At 41.6% G+C, this 23,671-nt stretch overlaps 1 protein-coding gene across 2 annotated transcripts in view; it reads left to right on the top strand.

Annotated features, from left to right (window-relative positions):
• Window positions 1-283: 283 nt before the first annotated feature.
• Window positions 284-23,671, top strand: part of LOC112069924 (sorting nexin-3) — a 51,938-nt gene continuing 28,550 nt past the window's right edge. Inside the window, exon 1 of one of the 2 annotated variants that reach the window (XM_024137321.2) lies at window positions 284-763. In XM_024137321.2, the coding sequence (XP_023993089.1) occupies window positions 602-763 (162 nt within the window). In that variant the 5' untranslated portion in view covers window positions 284-601. The remainder of the gene's footprint in view (window positions 764-23,671) is intronic. The other variant, XM_024137320.2, reaches the window with a different exon arrangement.

Here is a 23,671-nt window from a genome sequence, read left to right as displayed (position 1 = left end):
GGACTACAGTCGCCTGGAAATGTCCCGCCATCACAGGATCCTTCTGAGCCTGGGTAGGGACGTGATTAAAACAGAAAAGCAGGCTGATTTAGTTTAATTAACATTTCGTAGTTTGTATGGAATTTTTTACATGTATTTTTTACTGCGCATTGTTTTCCTTTTAGGATCCTTATTATCCACCCGTACAGTAGGTGGCGGAATGCACATATAAATGTTGCAAACGCCATTATACCAAAGAAGAAGAAATAACAGACGTAATTTCCTTTGTAATAAACTACGTTATGGGCGATTTATAAAGCCAATGAAAAGGGCTTTATACATGCAATATGTATTCCGTAAAGTGTATTTTGGTAGACGTATGTAGCTATTTTGTTTAGTTTGTGGGGAGTGAAATGCAATACTTTACATAGCGCATATAACTCTGATTGGTCAATATTTCAGATAGTACACTTATCAGCCAAGAAAATGCAAATGCGCTGAGACATAGGTTGTAAACAAAACACAAGGAAGGTGMCAAGCGTCAGCTGCACCTCAGCTGATCGGAAGTGGAGCACGCAACCCCAAACCATTGAGGCTAACTTAGCTAGCTAGTGAGGGAGAAATGGCTGATACCATAGCTGATACAAGGAGGCTATTCTCCAAGCCTCAGAACTTGAATGACGCGTATGGACCACCTAGTAACTTTCTAGAGATAGACGTGAGCAACCCTGAGACGGTCGGTGTCGGCAGGACCAGGTTTACCACGTATGACATCAGACTAAAGGTGAGCAAACCATTATCTTGCTCTTTAGGGCAATGAACTTGGTCTTCTTGATAAAGGGGATTGAGTTTAGCTAGGGTCACACTAAGAGATGTGTACCAGTCAGATGTTAATAATATTTAAACTGTCAAATCAGTTACAGTAGCTAACGTTAGTTAGCCAACCAGCTTTTAAACACGGGGTAACTAGCTAACGTTAGCTGTTGTTAGCATAATAGTTAGCCAACTACCTGGTGGTTTAATTCAACTAACGCGTAGTTATAGTGACATTTTACCAATGCAGCTGTATATTAAAACAATTAAACTAATTCTAGTGAGGTTGTCAAAGTATTGATACATTGTATCATTGCATGGGCCTCCAGTTATTGTCGATAGCCTAGCCAACTTTCTTGCTAATTGTTAGCTAGATGTTATCTTAAGGAATGTGACGCCAATGGCAAGTTACAAATATGTTGTTGAAGGTGGGGGACTTGTTTGTGTCTTGTTAGCAAGAGCTCCATGTCAAACCGTCAGACAGCCATGTAGTTAGCTACATAAGCGAATTTGTATGATCTAACGTTACATGCTACGGTCCTACGAACCGTTAACAAATTCTTGTGATCCAGCTACACCCCTTTCATCGGGTGTTAAGGGTAGATAATGGTATTTGTCTCACACAGAAGTAAAGAGATTGACAAGGGCGTATTTAAACAGTCAATGAGACGTTAATTTCAAGTCTCTACCTAGAAACAGAGCTAGAGCTCAGAGTCCAGCTCCCTCACTCAGTGAAGAAATCTTCTCTTCTCTTATACCCTGACTCAGATATTGAGCAATACAGATTACCCCAGTGTTTTCCCCTTCCCCTCTGTTAGTCAGAGTAATACTATTCCAGTGAAGGGTCTCTGTGTAAAGTTCAGTGTATTGAAATTGTACTGGTCAGCTTCTCTGGAATGAGCAGGCTCAGCATCAGCAAGCCCCACGGACCACTCACTCACCCCAAGCATTTCCTTCCTGCTCTGCTGAGTAAAGGATGGGGGGGTTAAACAGGACAAAATGTATGTCGTCACAAAGCCAGACCTCGGGTCCTCCAATTCTCTTCTTGCTTCCCACTGGTGGGGAAAGGACAGTTGGATTGGAATCAAAGAAGGATTTTTGACATTCACCTGTGGTTTGATCCATGTTTTATAAACTGCACTATTAAAGTCACTCTTCAACAACTGTTGAACCCTCAAATCAGCTGAAGGTGCTCTTGAGTGCCTGCAAAGAAAGCAAAGTTACTCAAAGTATCATCATGACAATTAAGATGAGGACAGACAATGCATGGGGTATAACACAATTTTAAGAAAATATATTTTTGAACATGTCTGGTGCTTGTTCTCATGTTTTTATGAAAACTAAAGCAAACCAACTGAATACGGTTACTAACGCAACAACACTTTTTTTTATAGAATATACTCTGTTTTTTTATCCTCTGCATTTATCCTATATCTTTCACACCACTCTTTCCGCCACCTACACAATGTGCATAATAGAAAACAAATGTCAAATGACCAGATTCATTGCATTTGAGGCAGTACATCAAGAGCTAACATGCTGACCAGACCGGACACGTCGCGTGCGCGAGCGTCACAAAATAAATTTAGAAATCCACGTTATTCAATTATTGCACCCACACTGCTCGCGCGCACCAACGAGCGTCTGCGTTACCAAGGGCTAAAATAGAAGTCATTCCTATTTCTGACGCAGATCACACTAAAAGTCCTGCCTCTCCCATTTCCTCATTGGTTTATAGAAGCAGGTACCCACATGCCATCTCCTCATTGGTTATACCCACGTGGGTGATTGAAAGACTAACTGTTTTGCCGGTAGTCGTGGTAATACTATGAAGGTTTAGATGCGATCACCATATAAGTTCAACGATGAAAAAGCCTGGAAGGAGGAGAGATGATTAGAAACGATTCAGTTGGCCGTTTTATGTGTGGATTAATTTGTCGGAGTAGAGGACCTTGTTCAGGTAAAATAACAACTCAATGTTTATATCCCAGGACAAATTAGCTAACAACAGCAAGCTAGCTAAATAGGACAAATTAGCTAGCAAGTGCAAGCAACTAGCTAAATTGCCATACATGTTAATGCTTTTCGACCTGTCCCCCAATTAATGTCATTGGTTCAGAGTTTGTTTAGATATTTTAACCTGCGTGTCGTGATCGCGTTTGGTGTAGGAGACAAAATAAATGTATGCACGATAGCGCACGCGCTTTTTGGTTCCGTGTAAGCATGTTATCACCGTACGACCGTCAAGCCTGTCTGATTGTCTGGGCTGTCTCTCTGTTGTTGTTGTGCCTCTGTGTCTGTCTCGAAGCCTTGACTGACGGCCCCATGGTTTTAGTTGTGTAGTGTTTGAGCTCCTAGCAGTCTTGTAGTATTTATAGCTTTCTCCTACCTAAAGAAGCCAGAGCGAGAGAAGCCTGTCTGTAGGCATTAGGTCTGAATATAAGGCTACTGTACTTGATTAGCGTGTAATAATTAGCATATGCGTGTAATCAGCATTAATTGTGTGCTTCGTAGCCCTCCTTGACCCTGCTTTGCATAAGAGCATGGAATAAGAGGAGCATCCCTCACTTCTCAACAAACGTGGTCTCAACTTTTCTTCGCTTCTCTCCTCATTCCTTTCTTTCCCTTTCTTAGAAACTTTACTCCCGATTCTAAAGGTGTTTCAGCTATAGCGAAAGGCCTGTCTGGTACCTTGGTGAGCCTGGAATGCTTTGCAGAGTTAGTGTTTCAGGTTCCCTCACCACTTAGCTATAATATTATTTGGATCGCCCCCCCCCCCCCCCCCCCCGTCTCCACTCTCCCGTTGCAACTCATCCCCCCCAATACGGCCATACTGAGAGAGCCTTCTTAATCCCCTCATTGAGGGGAGAAGAATGGATCAGGCCGGTGGGTAGGGGAAGGCCCCCCCCTGGGAGGCCACAAAGGCACTCCCTCGCTCTTCATCTACCATATCCCTCCATCTCCAACGTCCCTCGTCCGAGAGAATAGTCACCTTGGCTCACGATGACTCTTTAAAGTCATCTTTAAAGTACTCGTATGACAATTGACCTTTTAACAGGTGAAATGTGTGCTGTACCTGCACCAGCAGAGTCAGGGGTCAGGCAGGTCACCTCTTCACTGCAATGCCTATAGGCTAGCTTCTATACTTTGAGTTCATGTTTCTTTGGTTTGTACTACTCATTCTAGGTGTCTGTCCCAACTTCAGTATCTGTGGTAACTGTTGCACAACTCTTTTAGACAAGTAGTAGGCCTACTGTAGCCTATGTAACAATCATTCAATGTCTTTGTTTGGTAGTATACATTTTTGTCATTTACGGTTTTCACTGATATGGTCATATGACATTTCTTTCATGATCAGTGCAGTGGTCATTTTATGGTCACTCGCGTGGCGCATTTCATGATGAAAGGTGACTTATTATGGTCACGTGACAAAAAGTCACGGTGAGAGCGTGTGTGGTCAGTCAGTGGTCGTTTAGGCCTATCGTTTAGGCCAGTTTCTCTGCTAAAACCAGTGTCATGTCCTCAAGTTAACCTACAATTTGCGTGTCCAGACTCCTAAACCTGRGAAATATGGTCTTGCAAAAAACAATGGAATGTCATCTTTGGTCTTTCCATTTGTTATATTTGAAGTGTGCCTTCTTTCTGCCTATCATATGTAGTTTAAATAATCCCCCTGATAATAGAAGGCTATTGCTTATAGGCCTACATTTTGTGGACAACATGTTGAATAGCCTAATTTGAGTTCGCTTTCCAGTTAGTTCATCCACAGGCTTTAGTTGTTGTTTTGTTTTTTCATGTCTTGAATGCTGAGGGGACGCTACATAATCCTGATGTCTCTCAAATGGTTTTCATTTGGGTGAAAGGACTTTTCTTTCTCTCAGCAGAGTAGTGTATTTGTTTTTTAACTCAACAAACAGGGGAGGGGGGTGGAAGCTTCGCCACCAACATTAGACCTTGCCTTTGGTAGCCTCCATCTCCCCCTTCAGAGAGCACACACTAGAGAGAATGGACTTTGGGATCTCACTTTATTTATGGACAGACGGGAGCATATAAAAATGGCTCTTATACAGCCCTCTCTCATATCCTCCACCTCTCCACTCCCATAGCCTCCCCCTCTTTCTTTCTATCTATCTATCTATTTGGGGGGGGGAAACTTTTTGTCCATTAATAAAATAGGGAGGGGTGTGGGTGTCTTGTCAGGCACAGTCAAGTGTAATCCAAAATCTACAGGATCATATCTGACAACTATTTTAATGGAAATGGAGAACATATTGTATCAAGGCTACCATGTCCTACTTGAAATGACAGTATCAAAAGTGGGAGTTGATACTATGGCAACAAAGCAGCTTTCTGTCAGCTAGGCGWGTCGGAGAGGAGAGAGGGAAGGCTGTCGAGCTGTAGGGGCGAGAGAGAGTAAGTGAGAGTGCACAGAGAAAACGATAGAGTGAGACCGATGGACCCAACGCCATTGTTCCCCCCTCTCTTTCCCTTTTGGAATAAGATATGATGAGATGGTATTGTTCTGCCATTTTTCATACTTTGTATTTTTTAAAGGGACAGCTAGGTAGGAAGGGTGCGGGGGAGTAGGAATGTGGCGTAGGCGGCCTTCAACCATTCTCACAGAAGAGGGGGGACCTTTATCTCTCTGCTCCCCCCCGTTTTTAATTACCTATTCTATTGTCACTTAGAAATGTCCTTGTTTTTGAAAGAAAAGCAACAAAAAAATCCATTAAAATAACATAAAATGGATTAGTAATACAGTGTAGACATTAATGTTGTAAATGACTATTGTAGCTGGAAACGGCAGATTTTTTACGGAATATCTACATAGGCATACAGAGGCACATTATCAGCAACCATCACTCCTGTGTTCCAATGGCACGTTGTGTTAGCTAATCCAAGTTTATCATTTTAAAAAGGCTATTGATTAAAAAGGCAGCTTCATTAAATAGTACCCGCAAAACACCAGTTTCAACATCAACCGTGAAGGGGCAAAACATTTGCATTTCCTTAAAAAACAAGGACATTTCTAAGTGGGCAAAAAAAAATGCTTTTCTTTAAAAAACAAGGACATTTCTAAGTGACCCCAAACTTTTGAACGGTAGTGTCTATATAATATTTTTACAATAAATGCATAATGTTGGTTTAATGCTGTAACACTAAATAAAACAATTAATAAAAGCCCATTACTGCTAATCACTTACTAACCTTAATTTAATCACATTAGGGCAATTCCACATTAATAGAGTGAAATATGTAAAGTTTTCTGTAGAAATTGTCAAAAGTAGTCCTTGTGCATAGAGTTGTATGGTTTGTTTAACTTTGCCATAATTGTTTTTTGTTTGACATCCATGTAAAGGGAAACATCTGTGTGTGTGTGTAGAATTATTTGAATTTAATGACTTTCTTTTTTCATTCAAAAGTAAAGTTTGTTTCCCATTAGTAAAATTATTGTTGCCTTGTGTTTTGGCTTGMTCCTCAAGAAATGCTGGCAGCCACGACAGAAGCCAAACATGAGATTGCTTGGGGTCACTTTAATAATGTTTACATACTGTTTTACCCACTTTATATGTATATTCAGATCCTCAAAAAGTTCTACAGCTGCACTGTCGAGAGCATCCTGACCGGTTGCATCACCTCCTGGTATGGCAACTGCTCGGCATCTGACCGTAAAGCGCTACAGAGGGTAGTGCGTACGGCACAGTACATCACTGGGGCCAAGCTTCTTGCCATCCAGGTCCTATATAGTAGGCAGTGTCAGAGAAAAGACCAAAAAATTGTCATAGACTGTTCTCTCTGCTACCACACGGCAAGCGGTACCGGAGCGCCAAGTCTAGGACCAAGAGGCTCTTTAACAGCGTTTACCCCCCCAAGCCATAAGACTGCTGAACAGTTAATCAACTGGCCACCGGACTATTTACATTGCCCCTCCCCTCTATTTGTTTTGTACACTGCTGCTACTCGTTGTTGATTATCTATGCATAGGCACTTCACCCCTACCTACATGTACAAATTACCTCGACTAACCTGTACCCCCCACACATTGACTCTGTACCGGTACCACCTGTATATAGCCTCATTATGGTTATTTTAATGTTACTTTTCTTTTACTTTTWAATTTTTTTTAACTTTAGTTTATTTGGTAAATATTTTCTTAACTCTTCTTGAACTGCACTGTTGGTTAAGGACTTGTAACTAAGCATTTCACGGTAAGGTCTACACTTGTTGTATTCGGCACATGTGACAAATAAAGTTTGATTTGATTATACTGTATTCTAGTCATGGCTCATCCTATATAACTACTGTTGTGCACACCTTTTCTATTCATATACTATCCATGCACACCATATGTATATATACAGTGCCTTAGGAAAGTTTTCAGACCCGTTGACTTTTTCCACGTTTTGTTATATTACAGCCTTATTCTAAAATAAATATTAAAAATCCTCAGCAATCTACTCACAATACCCCCATAATGACAAAACGAAAACAGAAGTACCTTATTTACAAAAGTATTCAGACCCTTTGATATTAGACTCGCAATTGAGCTCAGGTGCATCCTGTTTCCATTGATCATCCTTGAGATGTTTCTACAACTTGATTGGAGTCCACCTGTGGTAAATTTAAATTGATTGGACATGATTTGGAAAGGCACACACCTGTCTATATAAGGTCCCACAGTTGACAGTGCATGTCAGAGAAAAAACCAAACCATGAGGTCGAAGGAATTGTCCATAGAGCTCCGAGACAGGATTGTGTCGAGGCACAGATCCATCATTCTTAAATAGAAGAAGTTTGGAACGACCAAGACTCTTCCTAGAGCTGGCCGCCCGGCCAAACTGAGCAATCGGGGGAGAAGGGCCTTGGTCAGGGAGGTGACTAAGAACATGATGGTCACTCTGACAGAGCTCCAGAGTTCCTTTATGGAGATGGGAGAACCTTCCAAAAGGACAACATCTCTGCAGCACTCCACAAATCAGGCCTTTATGGTAGAGTGGCCAGACTGAAGCCCCTCCTCAGTAAAAGRCACATGACAGCCCGCTTGGAGTTTTCCAAAAGGCACCTAAAGACTCTCAGACCATGAGAAACAATATTCTCTGGTCTGATGAAACCAAGATTGAACTCTTTGGCCTGAATGCAGGGACTGGGAGACTAGCCAGGATCGAGGCAAAGATGAACGGAGCAAAGTACAGAGATCCTTGATTTAAAACCTGCTCCAGAGCGCTCAGGACCTCGGACTAGGGCGAAGATTCACCTTCCAACAGGACAATGTCCAGAAGCAACTCTTGCGTTGTGTGCTTAGGGTCAAGTCTCTGAATGTCCTTGAGTGGCCTAGCCAGAGCCCGGACTTGAACCTGATCGAACATCTTCGGAGAGACCTGAAAATAGTTGTGCAGCAATGCTCCCCATCCAACCTGACAAAGCTTGAGAGGACCTGGAGAGAAGAATAGGAGAAACTCCCCAAATAAAGGTGTGCCAATCTTGTGGTGTCATAACCAAGAAGACTCAAGGCTGTAATTGCTGCCAAAGATGCTTCATCAAAGTACTGAGTAAAGAGTCTGAATACTTATGCAATATTTCAGTTTTTATAATTTAGCGAAAATGTGTAAAAACCTGTTTTTGCTTTGTCATTATGGGGTATTGTTTGTAGATTGAGGTAAAAAAACATTTAAATCCAATCAAACATTTCAATCCAAGTGTAGGAAAAAGTCCAGGGGTCTGAATACTTTCTGAAGGCACTGTATATTATATATTTATATTCTGGTATTACTGCACTGTTGGAGCTAGAAACACAAGCATTTCGCTGCACTTGCAATAGCATCTGAGAATCTGTGTACACGACCAATACACTTTGATTTGGGTGTGGTTTGATGTAGGTTATCTTGGTTGTGTCCTTGCCACCACCAAGATACACCCATCTGTCAGAACCTTGCCTGCAGTTGTTTCCCCCACACTCAATCACAACGAACAAACCTCCTGCAGATTGAATTCAATAACAACAGGCAGATGTATGGTTTGATGCTGGAGGAAACTTTGAATGGGTCAGTAGCCTACAGACCTGTATGAGAAGGATGCAATTGCTGAATTTATTTAGATATTCTAAACTAAATGTTTTGATAACTTCCAAATGTAGGTACCGATCCATTTAGAAGAAACAACCCTTTACATAAAACAATAGAAGCAGTGTCCTGCTAATATAACAATGTGCACCTTTCATCGTCATTCCCAGCCGATACAGATACTGTGCCTATCGGCATTTTGTCTGTTGGTAATGGGGCTACCTTGGCAAACATGTCAGAGTGGTCATATCTTCCTGTGTGGTGTCCCGTATATAACCAGAGTTCCCTAATCCTGGTGCAGAATACACAGGGTTTCTCCRTCCCCATATTGACTGATACCATTCAATTCAATAATTAAAAAAGACAATATAAGTAAAAGTTGTCCAGTAAAATTGTTATGCTGAGTGCCAGGTCTTTCTCCATTTAGAGATATCAGTATCAACCCATTTGTCAGTCTGGAGTGGACATCACATCATCTTGCAAGTGTCCATGTGCTGGCTGATACATGTTTCTGTGAACACAAACACACATAGTCATTGTTCTATTCTCAACGGCAGTTAATGGTCATATCTGACACACAAACAGGTATTATATTTAAGTTTGAACAGGTCAGATAAAACCTACCCAATTATGGTCTCCCCATCAAACGACAGAGGCTGGCGTCTGGAAAAAGCTTCTACAGTCCTCTCCAACTGTAGAAATAGTCTGAGTTGAGGCAGAGTTCATCAGTGACTGATGGAATGAAAAGGGTGTTGCAAATACTGGACTGGATTTCTTCTATACTATATTATTAGTAATCACATTCAGTCCCGCATTGTGGATGTGTTGAGTGCCAGGTCTCTCTCCATTCAGAGACAGTATCAAGCCTGTCTGTTGGTCAGGACTTCATCACATCAACTTGCAAGTCTCCAAGTGCTGGCTCCATAGATGCATCTGTGAACACATCCACAGTCACTGTTCTATTACCAATGCCAGTTAGGATGTGTGATATCTGACAAATTAACATGTACTATGATGGAGTTGTAACCGGTCATACTAAACCTACCTAATTCTGGTCTCCCCATCGATGACTGTTGGTGAGCAGGCAAGAGGTGGGTGGAGGTAAGGTCTTTGATTAGCGTGGTGGAASCAACCTGATCACTGCATTCACCTTTCTGTTTCACTTCAGGGATGTAGTTTTGAGGGAGCATGCAATTGGCATGCTGACTGCAGGAATGTCCTCTAGAGCTGTTGCCAGAGAATTGAATGTTCATTTCTCTACCACAATGTCGTTTTAGAGAATTTGGCAGTACGTCCAACCGGCYTCACAACCGCAGACCACGTGTAACCATGCCAACCCAGGACCTCCGCATCCGGATTATTTACCTGCGGGATCGTCTGAGGCCAGCCACTCGGACAGCTGATGAAACTGGGTTTGCACGACCAAATAATTTCTGCACAAACTTTTAAAAACTGTCTCAGTGAATATTATCTGCGTGCTCGTCGTCCTCACCGGGGTCTTGACCTGACTGAAGCTGATAATGTCCCAGTTCTTCAATGGCCTGCATACTCACCTGACATGTCACCCGTTGAGCACGTTTGGGATGCTCTGGATTGACGTGTATGACCGCATGCTCCAGTTCCCGCCAATATCTAGCAACTTCGCACAGCCATTAAAGAGATTCCACAGGCCACAATCAATAGCCTGATCATCTCAATCCAAAGGAGATGTCGCAATGCATGAGGCAAATGGTGGTCCCACCAGGTACTGACTGGTTTTCTGATCCACGCTCCTAGCATTTTGAAGTGCATCACCATCAGMCATTTTCACTTGGAAGAGGCTACCATTAAACATTTCGCTCCCTGCTTTTACATGACCATCTGGTCTGGAGTTTAGTGATTTCATTACTGTTCTGGTTAGCGATTGTATCACCGTCGTGGATTTGTATCACTGTCGGATTTGTATCAGCGATTGTATCACCGTCATGGTTATTTTATCATCCCTTGTCGCCCTGGATGTCTGCCTAGTTGAGGGCCTCTTCGGCTTCCTCCTGTTACTTGCTGCATTGCTCCCCGCCTGCCCTGGTCTGTCTCTTCCAGTCTGGTACAGGTGCCCCCGCCACTCTCTCTCTCTCTCCCCAGAGCTTTGCTCGCCTACATCATACACATACACCACATACTTTTTACTGATCTGCTGTTGGACTCTTTGATTAGGGATTCTTGCTATGCTTATATTATTATTTAGGAACGCTTTTATATGAAGTCGTAGCTCATTTTAATATTAGTGTTTTTAGTGTTGTGTTGGCTACATCTTAGATTCTTCTGTTAAATTTGTGCTTAGTGATGTGTTTTCTCTTATGTTAATTAATAGGGCAATATATGAACRTGCTGCTGTTGTCTACCCTTGACTTTTACAATGTTGTCGATACTTTTTAGAGCCCTTTGCTCTGTGAATGGGGAAATATGACTGTTTCTCCCTCATGCCTTGGGAGAAATCACACGCTTGCTCTATAAATGCACGTSTGAACTTTGCACATTTCTCCCAAACAATGGGGAAATCGGACTCTTCCGCTTACATGTCAGGACCGTTCTCTTGGTACYTAACCATGTCTCTGGACTTTACACATCTCCTGAAATATGTTGCGTTAAAGAATCTGGAGACTGGATTGTCATTCAAGTGCTGTCTGTAAATCCAAATGTTGTAGCCCCCGATCTAGACTTRCCATTATCTTGCTGCTTCTACTGTCTGCAAATGTGCAATCTAACCCAGGTCCTGACATTTTTACCCCTGACAAATTAAGTAGTCAGAGTGGCCTGAAATTTCTGCATATGAATGTAAGTCCTCTGCCGAAGATATATTGATTTTGTGAAAATATGGATAAAAACTGCCGACACTGGCCTCCCGGGTGGCCCAGAGTCTCTGGGTTCGCGCCCAGGCTCTGTCGCAGCCGGCCGCGACCGGGAGGTCCGTGGGGTGATGCACAATTGGCCTAGCGTCGTCCGGGTTAGGGAGGGTTTGGCCGGTAGGGATATCCTTGTCTCATCGCGCTCCAGCGACTCCTGTGGCGGGCCGGGCGCAGTGCRCGCTAACCAAGGGGGCCRGGTGCACGGTGTTTCCTCCGACACATTGGTGCGGCTGGCTTCCGGGTTGGAGGCGCGCTGTGTTAAGAAGCAGTGCGGCTTGGTTGGGTTGTGCTTCGGAGGACGCGTTGCTTTCGACCTTTGTCTCTCCCGAGCCCATACGGGAGTTGTAGCGATGAGACAAGATTGTAATTACTAGCGATTGGATACCACGAAAATTGGGGAGAAAAGGGAAGAAAAAAAAACTGCCGACACTGATGTATTTATGCTTTCTGAAACCTGGTTCAGAAAATCTATTAGACAAAAATATTGGCATAAATGGTTACAATGTTTTACCTGCAGATCGTAAATCTAAGGGTGGTGATGTTGCTGTACTGTATACGTAAAAGACAAGTTCTCGTGGCCGTTCTGATTTCTGTTAATTAACCTAAGCAATTTGAATCTGTCTTTGAACCTAAACCTCAGCTCATCTTGAAATATTGTTGTATCTTATTGTTATAGACCTCCATCTGCTACTGCTGGCTCTCTGGAATGTATTTTCGAATTGTTAGTACAGCATTTCAACTCTGAGTTTCTATTGATGTGTGATCTGAATCAGGTCTGGTTAACATTAGCTCTGATCAACTAAAAATTATATGCAATAACTATAATCTCACTCAGATTGTCAACAGTGTAACTAGGTTGAATATAAAGTATCCTTTGAAATCCTCTTTGATTGATTTGATCTTAACCAATATGCATCGTTTTTTAGTTGTTGCAAATGACATAAGTGATCATTGTGCTGTTGCCTGTGTGAGAGAGGGTCAAATTCCTAAGCGATCTCCACGTGTCATTACGAAAAGAAACGGGAAGCAGTTTGACATTCAAGGTTTTTTACATGATGTACAGTTGAAGTTAGAAGTTTACATACACCTTAGCCAAATACATTTAATCTCAGTTTTTCACAATTCCTGACATTTCGTCCTAGTAACAATTCCCTGTCTTAAGTTAGGATCACCACTTTATTTTAAGAATGTGAAATGTCAATAATATTATAGAATTATTTATTTCAGCACATTCCCAGTGGGTCRGAAGTTTACATACACTAAATTAGTACTTGGTAGCGTTGCCTTTTAAATTGTTTAACTTGGGTCTAACATTTCGAGTAGCCTTCCACAAGCTTCCCACAATAAGTTGGATGAATTTTGGCCCACTTCCTCCTTGCTCGCGCACGCTTTTTCAGTTCTGCCCACAAATGTTCTATTGGATTGAGTTCAGGGCTTTGTGATGGCCACTCCAATAGCTTGACTTTGTTGTCCTTAAGCCATTTTGCCATAACTTTGGAAGTATGCTTGGGGTCATTGTCCATTTGGAAGACCAATTTGCGATCAAGCTTAAACTTCCTGACTGATGTCTTGATGTTGCTTCAATATATCCACATAATTTTGCTTCCTCATGAAGCCATCTATTTTGTGAAGTGCACCAGTTCCTCCTGCAGCAAAGCACCCCCACAACATGAACCTGCCACCCCCGTGCTTCACAGTTGGGATGGTGTTCTTTGGCTTGCATGCCTCCCCCTTTTTCCTCCAAACATAACGATGGTCATTATGGCCAAACAGTTCTATCCAGCATCTTCACAAGGTGCTTTGTTGTTGTTCTGGGATTGATTTGCACATTTCTCACCAAAGTACGTTAATCTCTAGGAGACAGAACGCGTCTCCTTCCTGAGCATTATGACAGCTGCATGGTCCCGTGGTGTTTATACTTGCGTACTATTGTTTGTACAGATACACGTGGTACCTTCAGGCGTTTGGTAATTGCTCCCAAGGATGAACCAGACTTGTGGAGGTCTACAATTTTTTTCTGGGGCCTTGGCTCATTTCTTTTGATTTTCCCATGATGTCAAGCAAAGAGACACTGAGTTTGAAGGTAGGCCTTGAAATACGTCCACAGGTACACCTCCAATTGACTCAAATGATGTCAATTAGCCTATCAGAAGCTTCTAAAGCCATGACATCATTTTCTGGAATTTTCCAAGCTGTTTAAAGGCACAGTCAACTTAGTGTACTTCTAACCCACTTCTGACCCACTGGAATTGTGAATTATAAGTGAAATAATCTGTCTGTAAATAGTTGTTGGAAAAATGTCTTGTGTCATGCACAAAGTAGATGTCCTAACCGACTTGCCAAAACTATAGTTTGTTAACAAGAAAATTGTGGAGTGGTTGAAAAACTAGTTTTAATGACTCCAACCTAAGTGTGTGTTTAACTTCTGACTTCAACTGTATTTAGCATTGAATAGAATTGAATTAATCCCTGATTTTGAATTAGCATTTTCTTACTTCCACAACGCATTCCAGGAGGTATTCAATAGGCATGTCCCTTTCAAAAAATGCAGGATTAAGTGTAGAGAACCCTTGGTTTACTGATGAACTTGCTAAAATCATAAGGGAACTAAATGCTATGTGGGCTATAGCAAGAGGATCTGGTTCGGTGGGCGATAGGATGGCTTTTAAAAGTTTGAAATATGGGTGTGGCTTTGACCCGAAAACTGAAAGCAGACCACTACCTTTAAATCTTCTTCAGATAATTTAAATAATCCCTCTACATTTTAGCAAGTAGTGAAAGGCTTGGAGAGCAAAAAGAATACACAGCTTCTCAAACAATCGTTGATAAACACACAGCTTATAACTGAGAGAACCTATATTATGAAACCTTTCAATAATTTTATAGATATAGGTAGTTTATTTGAAAATGTCTAAATGAGCCCTCTGTGAATTTACCAGACGCCCTTGTGCACTCCTTCGCCATGTTCTCCTTCTCATCCTTCTCGGTTTCAGAAGTGCGTAAAGCACTGAAGGAAATTGATAGAAAAAAATACCCTGGCCCTGATGATCTAGACCCCCGCCCCCTACACCTAGCTACAGACATCATTGCTCCCCCTTAACATGTATTTTTAACCTCACGYTTGATGTTAAGAAAATCCCAAGGTTATGGAAATCTGCTATTGGAGACTCATATCTGAGCTACCTGATAACTATCGACCCACATCAAAATTGTCTGTACTGTCTAAGGTACTTTAGTCTTTCGTTAGTAGGCAGCTGAAGGCCTACGTCCAAGAAAACATCTTAAATGGAATGCAATCAGGTTTGTTCTGGCCACAGCACTGTTTCAGCAACATTGAAGGTTTTAATTGACATACACTGTGTTCTTGACAAGAAGTTACATTATGTGTCTGTCTGTATTGTTTTGTCAAAGGCATTTGACACAGTGGACCATACTGTGTTTGTGCAAAGATTAAAATGTTGTGGAATTACTGGTCATCCTCTACATTGGTTTATAAATTACCTATCAACTCGTACACAATGTGTAATGGAGGATGGTTGTAAATCTGAGTCCATAGAGTTGTGCTCAGGTGTTCCGCAAGGTGCTATTTTGGGCCCAATGTTGTTAGTTTTGTATATCAACAACATTGGGAATCATATTGAAACAGCGGATGTTCATTTTTATGCAGATGATACCGTTCTTTATTCACGTGGTAGAAGTTTCTTTAGCTTTTCAAATGCCCAAAGAGCATTTAACAACAGAATCTGTATGATTTGAAGCGGGTTCTGAATTTTGATTAAACAAAATGCATAGTATTTTAAAATGCCAGTCATGTTACGAATCATGTAATTGCTACATTGGTATTTTTTCACTTACTTAGCTAGCTAATACAGCTAGCTAATTTAGCATACTCAAACACCCAGTTCAAACTGATGAATGCTATTTATGTTGGCTAGCTGGCTAAGCCTATCCAGCACTGGAACTCTTCCAAGTCAAGGTAAGCTTTCGGTTTTATTAATGCATTGTCACCGGGGCCTGCCTTGTTATTGTAGCGGGTTTACTAACATTCGTTAGTTCTCATAGCTATGTTCACTATGACTTTAGCTAATATGGTGACATTGACAATGCAGGCTGTATGTAGTGGTTAGCGGTTATGGTATAAAGGTTTGTCTGGGAAAGTTTCTTTTTTTTTTGCCTGATCAGACAGCTGTTGTGTTTTGCACTGAAAAGGTGAGGAGCGTGCTTAGATGCGAGAAGGATTATACAACAAGCAAAGTGATTATSMTGTTTGTTTCATGTATTCAGACCCCCTTGAATTTTTCTAAATTGGATGAAATAGTTTTTTCCCCCTCAGTGACCATTGGGTTCTTGGTCACCTCCTTGACCAAGGCCCTTCTCTCCCGATTGCTCGGTTTGGCCAGGCGGCCAGCACCAGGAAGAGTCTTAGTGGTTCCAAACTTATTCCATTTGAGAATGATGAAGGCCGCTGTGTTCTTGGGGACCTTCAATGCTGCAGATATTTTTTGGTACCCTTCCCCAGATCTGTGCCTCAACACAATTCTGTCTCGGAGCTCTACTGGCAATTCCTTGGCTTTGTTTTTGCTCTGACATGCACTGTCAACTGTGGGACCTTTATATAGACAGGTGTTGCCTTTCCAAATCAAGTCCAGTCAATTGAATTTACCACAGGTGGACTCCCAAGTCGTAGAAACATCTCAAGGATGATCAATGGAAACAGGATACTACACCTGAGCTCAATTTTGAGTCTCATAGCAAAGGTACGGAATACTTATGTAAATAAGGTATTTCTGTTTTTTGTTTTTTTTATACATTTGCAAAAATGCACTGTCATTGAGGTATTGTGTGTGTGTATATTGATGAGGGAAAAATGATTTMATCATTTTTAGAATAAGGTTGTAACATAACAAAATGTGGAAAAAGTGAAGGGGGTCTGAATACTTTCCAAATGTGCTGTACATTGAGCTGGTTAAATGGAATATGAGTGACAGTCATCTAATATGCTGTAATAGAAGTAAGGCCCATTAAAAAAATATATACATTAGTCCTCCCTAATCTTAAATGGTACTGACTATGAAAATGATATATTCTGAGTTAGGGGACATTGTTGAAATGTCTTGTTTTTTTTGTTGCTTTCATTCTTGAATAGCTTATATAATTGAAATGAAAATATCCCAAAATATCTATCAATTAATTCCAAATTGATATCGAAAACATACTCCAGTCTCTAAAATCAAACCTATTTGGGTCAGTATCAATGCGTGATATCACACCTGTAAGACAGTCTGGACATGCATCTCTCCATGCAGACAACGGGAGAAGATGTCACTACTGGCCTATGAGGATAACTCTGTGTAAGAGGATATTTTACCTAAACATGAAAACAGGCTGAACCATCCCTTTTAATATTTATTAATTATTGATCATTTTTGCTAGAGTGAACGCCACCATTATTTTGCTTGAGAGGTGAGTGTACTAGGGACGGTGGATTACACAGATGAGCTGCTGTTCGTGCTGAGCGATTACCCACCACTTTTTTCCCCCCACGATTTTATTAAACAACTAATTGACTGATGTCGGTTCAATTACTTGTATTCCATTAATTAGGTAAGACAAACTTATTTTTAAGATTTCAGTTATATAATCAATCAATAAATCAAAGTATGTTTTTGGGCTTGTTCTGTAGTCATGGCACACTTTGTGTAGCTATTGAAGATTGAAAGCTGGAAGATAGAAATATGTAATAAAAATCAATCATGTGTATTTGTCTCTATCCTCCACTGATTCAGAATATACCATTTTCATTAGAGGTTATGCCAACATGGCCGTAATCGTATCCGTAAATTGACAATTGATAGTCGGATCGGATGATACTCATGAATCTGATAGAAAAAAGAACGGAAGTGTTGGCAAAATACCTTACCTGCACATTCTTGCTGMAAATTAGGAGCAGTGTGTGTCTGTGTGTCCTCAACTTGCAACAGGCAGCCAAGCTTTCTGTCACTCAGTCACATTGCACATCAGCGTTTAATCTTTTTTCCCTAATCTTGCCCCGCTTGTTAGATATTATGCACATTGATAGCTTGATAGCAAACGTCCTCACCATGTGATTTGTCATAGTAGCAGGCAGCAGACCAAAAACATGTGAGGAAAAGTGATCGTTTGAAATTATGAAGTTAGTGAAACCGAGAAATACAGCTTCACTCTATCCAATCAGAGCAGCAGGGTCAACACATAGCCCGCCGTTCTCTTTACAGACAGGCTAACTAGCCAGTTAAGTTATTTAGACCACAGAACTTTGCGCATGACTGATTGACATGAGAAAGATGCGTGCTGGCACCCAAAAATTACTTTATTTTTGATCACAGACAATTACAAAAAATACTTGGATCATAATCGTAGCCAGAAAATGTCCCATATTCGTTGCAATACTCGTTTTGTCCGACTACTGTAGCGGCACACCCCTAATCTTCATGGTCATGRCATGCTTGGGTCATTGACAAGAGAGAACCGAATATAAAACTACATTTACCTCTGTTACTGACGGTATAGCTCCAGATTGGATTAGATTCAGGCCGGTGACGCCGTTACCATTTGTTGCTCTTAGTTCACTGTATTAGTTAAACGCAGACATTTAAAAACATTTTTGTTATTTATTTCACCWTTATTTAACCAGGTAGGCCAGTTGAGAACAAGTTCTCATTTACAACTGCGACCTGGCCAAGATAAAGCAAAGCAGTATGACACAAACAACACAGTTACACATGGGATAAACAAATGTACAGTCAATAACACAATAGAAAAATCTATATACAGTGTGTGCAAATGTAATAAGATTAGGGAGGTGAGGCAATAAATAGGCCATAGTGGCGAAATAATTACAATTTAGCAATAAACAGTGGAGTGATATGTGCAGAAGATGAATGTGCAAGTAGAGATACTGGGGTGCAAAGGAGCAAAAAAAAACTATATKGGGATGAGGTAGTTGGGTGGGCAATTTACAGATGGGCTGTGTACAGGTGCAATGATCGGTAAGCTCCTCTGACAGCTGATGCTTAAAGTTAGTGAGGGAGATATAAGTCTCCAGCTTCAGTGATATTTGCAATTCGTTCCAGTCATTGGCAGCAGAGAACTGAAGGAAAGGTGGCCAAAGCAGGAGTTGGCTTTGGGGATGACCAGTGAAATATACCTGCTGGAGCGCGTGCAACGGGTGGGTACTGCTATGGTGACCAGTGAGCTGATACAAGCCGGGGCTTTAGCTAGCAAAAACTTATAGATGACCTGGAGCCAGTAGGTTTGGCGACGAATATGAAGCGAGGGCCAGCCAACAAGAGCATACAGGTCGCAGTGGTGGGTAGTATATGGGGCTTTGGTGACAAAACGGATGGCACTGTGATAGACTGCATTCAATATGCTGAGTAGAGTGTTGGAGGCTATTTTGTAAATGACTTCGCCAAAGTCAAGGATCGGTAGGATGGTCAGTTTTACAAGGGTATGTTTTGCAGCATGAGTGAAGGATGTTTGTTGTGAAACAGGAAGCCGATTCTAGATTACATTTTTGATTGGAGATGCTTAAAGTGAGTATGGAAGGAGAGTATGCAGTCTAACCAGACMCCTAGGTATTTGTAGTTATCCACATATTTCAAATCAGAACTGTCCAGAGTAGTGATGCTAGACGGGCGGGCGGGTACAGGCAGTGATCGGTTGAAGAGCATGCATTTAGTTTTACTTGGATTTAAGAGTAGTTGGAGGCCATGGGAAGGAGTGTTGTATGGCATTGAAGCTTCTCTGGAGGTTTGTTAACACAGTGTCCAAAGAAAGGCCAGAAGTGTACAGAATGATATCGTCTGCGTAGAGGTGAATCAAAGAATCACCAGCAGCAAGGGCGACATCATTGATGTATACAGAGAAAAGAGTCAGCCCGAGAATTGAACCCTGTGGCACCCCATAGACTGCCAGAGGTCCAGACAACAGGCACCCTGAACACCCTGAACTCTATCTGAGAAGTAGTTGGTGAATCAGGCGAAGCAGTCATTTGAGAAACCAAGGCTGTTGAGTCTGCCGATAAGAATGTGGTGATTGACGGAGTCGAAAGCCTTGGCCAGGTCAATGAAAACGGCTGCACAGTACTGTCTTTTATCGATGGCGGTTATGGTATCGTTTAGGACCTTGAGAATGGCTGAGGTGCACCCATGACCAGCTCTGAAACCAGATGGCATAGCGGAGAAGGTACGGTGGGATTCGAAATGGTCGGTGATCTGTTTGTTAACTTGGCTTTCGAAGACCTTAGAAAGGCAGGGTAGGATAGATATAGGTCTGTAACAGTTTGAGTATAGAGTGTCTCCCCCTTTGAAGAGGGGGATGACCGCAGCAGCTTTCCGATCTTTAGGGATCTCAGACGTTAAGAAGTAGAGGTTGAACAGGCTAGTAATAGGGGATGCAACAATTGCGGCGGATAATTCTAGAAACAGAGGGTCCAGATTGTCTAGCCCAGATGGTTTGTTGGTGTCCAGATATTGCAGCTCTTTCAGAACATCAGCTATCTGGAATTGGGTGATGGAGAAATGGGGGAGTCTTCGTCTTCGGTAAAGTTGGTTGCCAACCGCCATATAAAGTCCAAAGAAGAAAAAGAAGCCCGTAGGAAGAAGGAGAGATGACGAGAAAACAAATTGGATTTACTRTTTTATCTGTGGATTAATTGTCAGAGTAGAGGATCTTGTGCATTTCAGGTAAAATAACAACCCAATGTTTATATCCCAGGACAAATTAGATAGCAACAGCAAGCTAGCTAGCTAAATTGCCATAAATGTTTAATGCTTTTCGACCTGTCCACAGATTAATATAATTGGTTCAGAGTTTGTTTTGATATTTCAACCTGAGTGTTCTGATCGCTTCTGGTGTGGGTGAACAAAATCAATGTGCGCGTGATGGCATACGTGGACRCACACACACACACGTCAGCATGTGAAATGCTTTGTGGATATAGGTCCTGGAAGAAAGCTATTGCCCAATACCTTTGAACACCACAGAACCCTAGAGGTATTGAAGTTGAATCTCAACTGAATATTGTATGTGAATAGTCATACATCAATGACACAAAAAAGGGTTGAATTTTCAGCAACATATATGTAACCACTCAAATTCGTAGGAACTGCTACAAGTGAAAGCACCGACTTACACCGAGTGTACAAAACATTAGGAACACCTGCTCTTTCCATGACAGACTGACCAGGTGAATCCAGGTGCAAGCTTTGATCCCTTATTGATGTCACCTGTTAAATTCACTTCAATCAGTGTAGCTAAAGGGGAGGAGACAAGTTCAAGTTTTTTTTAAGCCTTGAGACAATTGAAACATGAATTGAGTATGTGTGCCATTCAGCAGGTGAATGGGCAAGACAAAATATTTAAGTGCCTTTTAAATGGGGTATGTTGGTAGGTGCCAGGCACACTGGTTTGAGTGTGACAAGAACTTCAACGCTGCTGGGTTTTTCACACTCAAGTTTCCTGTGTGTATCAATAATGGTCCACCACCAAAGAACATCAAGCCAACTTGACAACTGAGGGAAGCATTGGAGTCAACATGGGCCAGAATCCATGTGGAATGCTTTCGACACTCTGTAGAATCCATRCCCCAGCGAATTGAGGCCGTTCTGAGGGCAAAAGGGGATGCAACTCAGTAGTAGGATGGTGGTAGCAAGCCTCATCCAAGTTGAGGCCTGCTGGTAACAAGCCTCAACTTGGATGCAGAGAAATGTCCTGCCTTGTAGTATGGTTGCGTCTATCTCCACCAGGCGCCAAGAAATCAGATGACAAACCTGCAGAGATTAACAAAAGAAAATGGTACCTTCATTTAGGATTCATGTATCAGTTTGCCTATTTCATGTACCATGTCTGTAAATTACAACAATAGAGCTGTTAWAAAATATGACATGCCATTGGGTAGCGATACCCAATGGCATGTCATAAAGTAGGGGTGCGCAAGGTGCTGCGGCACCCCCTGGAAAAGCATAATAAATCAATCAATCAATTTTATTTTTTATTTATATAGCCCTTCGTACATCAGCTAATATCTCGAAGTGCTGTACAGACACCCAGCCTAAAACCCCAAACAGCTAGTAATGCAGGTGTAGAAGCAAATAAATGTATGTTAATGAATTGTTGTGCCCTGAGCCTTTACTAGTCCTGTATTAGTGGACCGATATAGCCATATGTATCGCGGGCACAAAAAAAAAATCTCATCTCGTCTATCTGCTCAGGTCCAGCGATGTATTATATTTCAAAATGCATTGTCACTGCGATTAGTCAAAATTAGTATGATAAGTTAGTCAAGTAGGCTGCAGTGAAATGCAATAGGTTGGTGATATTTAATCCGTAAGTGAATAAAATCCTCTTCGATCTGAGATCACACTGAATGTACTGTCACATCTTGACAAGAAGATCATGTTTTTGTCCACATAGGCCTACTTTGTTGGTTATAAAAGGCTAATGACACCCCCCCTCCCATCCCTTAAACCTCATTGATCTCTGAAAGTTAGAGACGCAAAGTGTACTTTTTGAATAATGTAGGAAATAAAGATATGCCTTAATTGAACTAAAGCCCCAGCCTGAACCATTTCCCCCCCAGCCCCAACCTTCAGCCAGGCGTGAAGAGGATTGAGAAATGTGAACTTTGACTTGTAGAGCTCCCACTCACCTCTTTAAATGAGGAGGCGGGGTGGGGTTGTTTGTCTGGGTGTATCAAATCAGAGTTTATTGGTCTCGTAAACAGATTTGCAGATGTTATCGCAGGTGCAGAGAAATGCTTCAACAGTRCAGTAATATATACAGGTAGCAATTCAATAACAATATTAAGAAATTAAGAAATATCAGAACGAGCAATGTCAGAGTCTGGAATATACAGTTGAAGTCGGGAAGTTTACATACACTTATGTTGGAGTCATTAAAACTCGTTTTTCAACCACTCCACAAATTTCTTGTCAAGAAACTATAGTTTTGGCAAGTCGGTTAGGACACTTTGTTCATGAGACAAGTAATTTTTCCAACAATTGTTTAMAGAAAGATTATTACACTTATAATTCATTGTATCATAATTCCAGTGGGTCAGAAGTTTACATATACTAAGTTGACTGTGCCTTAAACAGCTTGGGAAATTTGAGAAAATCTCATGGCTTTAGAAGCTTCTGATAGGCTAATTGACATAATTTGAGTCAATTGGAGGTGTACCTGTGGATGTATTTCAAGGCCTACTGTCAAACTCAGTGCCTCTTTGCTTGACATCATTCGGAAAATCGAAAGAAAGTCAGCCAGGAGACTCAGAAAAAGGATTTGTAGACACAAGTCTGGTTCATCCTTGGGAGCAATTTCCAAACGCCTGAAGGTACCACGTTCATCTGTACAAACAATAGTACGCAAGTATAAACACCATGGACCACGCAGCCGTCATACGCTCAGGAAGGAGACGGGTTCTGTGTCTTAGAAATCAACGTACTTTGGTGAGAAAAGTTAAAATTAATCCCAGAACAACAGCAAAGGACCTTGTGAAGATGCTGGAGGAAACAGGTACAAAAGTATCTATATCCACAGTAAAATGAGTCCTATATCGACATAACCTGAAAGGCCGCTCAGCAAAGAAGAAGCCACTGCTCCAAAACCGCCATAAAAAAGCCAGACTACGGTTGCAACTGCACATGGGGACAAAGATCATACTTTTGGAAATGTCCTCTGGTCTGATGAATCAAAAATTGAACGGTTTAGCCATGATGACCATCAATATGTTTGGAGGAAAAAGGGGATGCTTGCAAGCGAAGAACACCATCCCAACTGTGAAGCACAGGGTGGCAGCATCATGCTGTGGGGGTGCTTTGCTGCAGGAGGACTGGTGCACTTCACAAATAGATGGCATCATGAAGAAGTAAACTTATGTGGATATATTGAAGC

This window comes from Salvelinus sp. IW2-2015, unplaced genomic scaffold (genome assembly GCF_002910315.2).
Source record: "Salvelinus sp. IW2-2015 unplaced genomic scaffold, ASM291031v2 Un_scaffold1157, whole genome shotgun sequence".
NCBI lineage: Eukaryota > Metazoa > Chordata > Actinopteri > Salmoniformes > Salmonidae > Salvelinus > Salvelinus sp. IW2-2015.
The sequence above is the reverse complement of the archived record's forward strand: the minus strand, read 5'-3'. Positions and strand labels throughout refer to the sequence as shown.